The following is a 4,829-nucleotide window of genomic DNA, read 5'->3' as shown; positions in this document are numbered from 1 at the left end:
TTAAAAGCACAGAATTCATTTATTAATAATTAATAATACTCCTTGGGCAGTCTAGTGCTGAAACATTGATCAAGTGATGGAGAGACTTGATTTGGGAGGCTGGGGAAAGGTTGTTGTGAAAATGCCCACACGTGCTATTTTACCTATTCTCCTATCACCTGGCCACTTTGGTCCTGGAGGAGACAGTCCTAAATTCTGGTGACTAGGGTCACAGTTCTAATGGAGCCTACGGAAACTCCGGGGCCCTCTTTTTAAAACGGAGCCATATGCTTGGCGGAATTGGCGGTTCATGGCTGCATAGAGCACAGGGTTGATGCAACCATTGAGCCATGTGAGGTTGGCAGCAAGCATGTGGACCACCCGGGGAGCCTGGACTCTGGCATCCAGAATGTTGAGCAGCAAGAAGGGGATGTAGCTCAGGGCAAAGCAGAGAAACACAGCAAAACACATTCGAGTCACCTTCCCAAATTCCGATGAAGAATCCGGAGCTCTTCTGGCTCCTTTAATTGGCTGGGCTTTGGCAGATGCTTCTGGAGGGCTTTTCTCTGCCATCTGCTTAGCTCTCTTGCTGTTGATCTGGTCTCCCACTTCTGATGAGTCTCCTTCCAGGGTCTGGGTGGTGGCAGCACTGACTGGCTCAGATGAAATCCCCTCACTGGGTCCTCCTGATGCTAACTTGCTGTCCAGCTCCTGGAAACTACCAGGCATGGCCTCATCAGTCCCGGCCACATGGTTGGAGTGGATGCTTGCCTGTCGCAACTTGTATTGGTCCAGTGCCTGTGCTGTTCGTTTGACCTGGCGATGGATGAGGCAATAGAAGATGCCAACACTGCTGAGCCCAAGCACAAAGTAGATGCCCATGAGGATGGTGGTGTAAGGCCGGCCTCGGATGCGGTCAAAGCTGCAGGTGCAGACTACAGGTACCAGGATATAAATAGGCCAGAGGGGAGCAAAGCTGGCTACGCCCACAACCCAGGTGCTCACCAGTGCCAGCACTATCCCCTTGGCACTGAAAACTTGGGGAAAAAGCTTAGGGTGGGCAATGAGGAGGTAGCGTCCCAGTGCGATGAGGCAGAGGGTCAGGATGGAGACAGAATTGGAGGCAAAAAGGAGGAGCCCAAATACCCTGCAGAAGGTGGCACCAGTGCGCCAGTGCATGTGGAGGTAGGTGTCCACAGAGAAGGGCTGCAGGAGCGTGCAGTAGAGGAGATCAGCCAGTGTGAGGTTGGCTATGAGCAGGTTGAATCGGGTACGGAGCTTGGGCTGGATGGCCAAGGCCAGCAGGGTGAGCACATTGCCCACGGTGCCTGTCACAGCCACCACCACCCCCCAGCTAACTGCAACATAACGATAGCCCAGCACAGACTCATGATAGCAGGAGAAGTTGGCGTCAGAGGTGTTCCACATGATAGAGGCTAAAGAGGCAGAGAGGGGAAGAGGAAGAGGGAATCAGAACCTAGCATTAAACTTAGATCTCTTGAACAGTTCTGGGACCCTGGACATCTGAACTGCTCCTGGACCTCACCTTAATTCACTATCCTCCAGAACCATTCCCAGGCCTCTTCATCTCAAGATCCATAACTGTCTCCTTAGGTTCTCTTAGTCCTTTCCCATTCTCAAATATTTCCCCAAGTTTTTATCTAAATATCTCTTGCCTAAATATCTTAGTCTTATTCTGCTCCAAACCTCAGTCCTCTTCTATATCCATCCCGCTGCTCTCAGTAAACCCAGTGCCCTCCAACTTTTCTAATTCCTTCCCCATCCCCAAAGACCCCCAGGAGTCCCCTCTCTCTATTCAGCATCCTGTATTCAGGATCCTCTCTGTATTCAGTTCCCTCTGCTCCTTTCCACTACACACATATATAGGCTTTAGTCATTTCTGTTTGTTACCACCTGGGAGATGAGAAGACCAAGAAAGCAAAAGTATACCCACGACAAAAGTACTTACCTGAGTTTCTCAGCCTTCAATTCTTTCTCTGATGGAAGAAGTTCAACTCACCCAAAGAGCAGTCCTTTCTGGTGGACAGTCAGGCTTCAAGCAGGAGACATCCTGCTCTTATGTATCCTATTATAGTCCACTGAAACAATAAGAAACTCCCCCGTTACCCAATCCCAGCCACTTCCTTCACCACCTCCGGTCCTACTCATTTTGCTTTGGCTGTGAAATCTAGGCTTCTCTGTTGAAATTCCCCTGCTACTTACTTCAGAGTGGTTTCACTCTTCCTTTCTCCTTCCTGAAACCCAAACTCTCTTTTCTTCCCCTCTCTGCATGGCAGAACTCACCTGTAAGATCATTGCCGAGAATTGCTAGGGCACGGAGTCAGAGCATCAGAACATTTGGGCCACTCCTCAAAGGGCCAAAAGATAAGACCAAGTTCCAGGAGCAACTTTAGGTACCCCCAAAAGCCTTGGGTTTGTTTCGGAGGAGCACTACCTTTCTTCTCTCCACGGCTTAGACATGGTTCAAGTCAGAGGGACCCATGTGACACCCTAGCACATCTGAGAAACCGAGTCAGATGAAGAAAAGTGGGGAATGAGGCATCCAGGATTCTGGTTTCATTCTCCTCAAGGGATCAGGGTCCTGTTCAATCATTCATTTATCCCTTCACCCAACAACTTTGTATTGAGTGCCTACTATACACCAGACTCTGATCTAGACACTGGGGACACAAGAACGTCTGATACATGGCCTTGTGCATAGTCTACTAGGGGAGACAGATACATAAATATGCAAATGCTTAATCAATTCTCCAGAGCAAGGGTGAGTAAACTTCGCCCTATGGGCCAAAACTAGTCTGCTATCTGTTTTTGTATAGCCCGTGACCCAAGAATGGTTTTTTTTTCCATTTAAAAATGGTTATATTTTAGGCCAGGTGCAGTGGCTCACGCCCATTATCCCAACATTTTGGGAGGCCAAGGAGGGCAGATCACTTGAGGTCAGGAGTTTGAGACCAGCCTGGCCAACATGGTAAAACCCCGTCTCTACTAAAAATACAAAAACTAGCCAGGCGTGGTGGGTGTGCCTGTAATCCCAGCTACTAGGGAGGCTGAGGCAAGAGAATTGCTTGAACCCAGGAGGTGGAGGTTGCTTGCAGTTAGCCGAGATCAGATTGCACCACTGCACTCCAGCCTGGATGACAGAGCAAGACTCCATCTCAAAAAAAAAAAAAATAAAAAAAAAAAATAAAATAAAATAAAATAATAAATAAATAAGTAAAATAAAAATGGTTATATTTTAAATTGTTATATAAGTACCTATGTAATATCCTCAGTTGTATCTCTTGATCAACACAGTTTAAAATATTTATAATCGGGCCCTTTGAGAAAAAGTTTGCTGAGGCTTGCTTTAAAATACTATATAGGCCTGGCTTGGAGGCGCATGCCTGTAATCTCAATACTTTGGGAGGCTGAGCTGGGAGGATGGCTTCAGGTCAGGAGTTTAAGACCAGCCTGGGCAACATAGTGAGACCCTGTCTTTACGATAAATAAATTTTAAAAAAATAGCCAGGTGTAGTGACGTGCATCTGTAGTCCCAGCTACTGGGCAGGCTGAGGTGGGAGGATCATTTGAGTCTGGGAGGTCAAGACTGCAGTGAGCTAAGATTGTGCCACTATGCTCCGGCCTGGGTGACACAACAGGACGTTGTCTCTGAGAAATTAGAAAAACAAACTAACAGGCTGGGCGCAGTGGCTCACGCCTGTAATCCCAGCACTTTGGGAGGCCGAGGCAGGTGGATCATGAGGTCAGGCGTTCGAGACGAGCCTGGCCAACATAGTGAAACCCCGTCTCTACTAAAAATACAAAAAATTAGCTGGGCATGGTGGCAGGCGCCTGTAATCCTAGCTACTTGGGAGGCTGAGGCAGGAGAATTGCTTGAACCTAGGAGGTGGAGGTTGCAGTGGACCAAGATCGTGCCACTGCACTTCAGCCCGGGCGACAGTGTGAGACTCCGTCTGAAAAACAAACAAACAAAAAATACATGGCTGGGTGCAGTGGCTAACACCTGTAATCCCAGCACTTTGGCAGGCCAAGGCGGGCAGATCACTTGAGGTCAAGAGTTCAAGACCAGCCTGGCCAATATGATGAAACCCCATCTCTACTAAAAATACAAAAAATTAGCTGGGCATGGTGGCAGGCACCTGTAATGCCAGCTACTTGGGAGGCTGAGGCAGGAGAATCGCTTGAACCTAGGAGGTGGAGGTTGCAGTAAGCCAAGATCGCGCCACTGCACTTCAGCCCAGGTGACAGTGGAAGACTCCGTCTCAAAAACAAACAAAAAACAAACAAACAAAAAACAAACAAAAAAACAAACAAAAAATACATGGCTGGGTGCAGTGGCTCACACCTGTAATCCCAGCACTTTGGGAGACTAAGGCGGGCAGATCACTTGAGGTCAAGAGTTTGAGACCAGCCTGGCCAGTATGATGAAACCCCATCTCTACTAAAAATACAAAAATTAGCCAGGCGTGGTGGTGCGTGCCTGTAATCCCAGCTACTCGGGAGGCTGAGACAGGAGAATCGCTTGAACCTGGGAGGTGGAGGTTGCAGTGAGCCGAGATTGCACCACTGCACCCCAGCCTGGGCAACAGAGCAAAAACTCTTTCTCAAAAAACAAAACAAAACAAAACAACCCAGAACTATACATCAGAGGCTTAGAGAAAAGGAGCATACTATTAAGGAGGAGGTGAGGAAAGGGTTCACAGAGAGGTAACTGAGCTGCATTTTGAATGATGAACAGGAGAGTTTTTGGGAGATAAGTAGAGGGACATTCTAGACAAAGAGAACAGCATGTGTAGAGGCGCAGAGGTTCAGGTAGAAGCCAACAAAGG

The 4,829-nt window shown here is 48.1% G+C and overlaps 1 protein-coding gene across 1 annotated transcript; it reads right to left on the bottom strand.

Annotated features, from left to right (window-relative positions):
* Nucleotides 1-2,042, bottom strand: GPR84 (G protein-coupled receptor 84). The gene is made up of 2 exons (XM_003252879.1): nucleotides 1,949-2,042; nucleotides 1-1,415 (listed from the first exon to the last, which is right to left on the bottom strand). The coding sequence occupies exon 2, from the start codon at nucleotides 1,405-1,407 to the stop codon at nucleotides 217-219; it is 1,191 nt and encodes a 396-aa protein (XP_003252927.1). The 5' UTR covers nucleotides 1,408-1,415; nucleotides 1,949-2,042; the 3' UTR covers nucleotides 1-216.
* Nucleotides 2,043-4,829: the final 2,787 nt, after the last annotated feature.

This window comes from Nomascus leucogenys, chromosome 11 (assembly GCF_006542625.1).
Source record: "Nomascus leucogenys isolate Asia chromosome 11, Asia_NLE_v1, whole genome shotgun sequence".
Taxonomy (NCBI): Eukaryota; Metazoa; Chordata; class Mammalia; order Primates; family Hylobatidae; genus Nomascus; species Nomascus leucogenys.
Note: the sequence above shows the minus strand (reverse complement) of the source record. Positions and strands in the feature narration are given on the sequence as shown.

Excerpts from the sequence above, each read along its gene's own strand:
- GPR84 (XM_003252879.1), bottom strand. The coding sequence starts at position 1,407 with ATGTGGAACACCTCTGACGCCAACTTCTCCTGCTATCATGAGTCTGTG.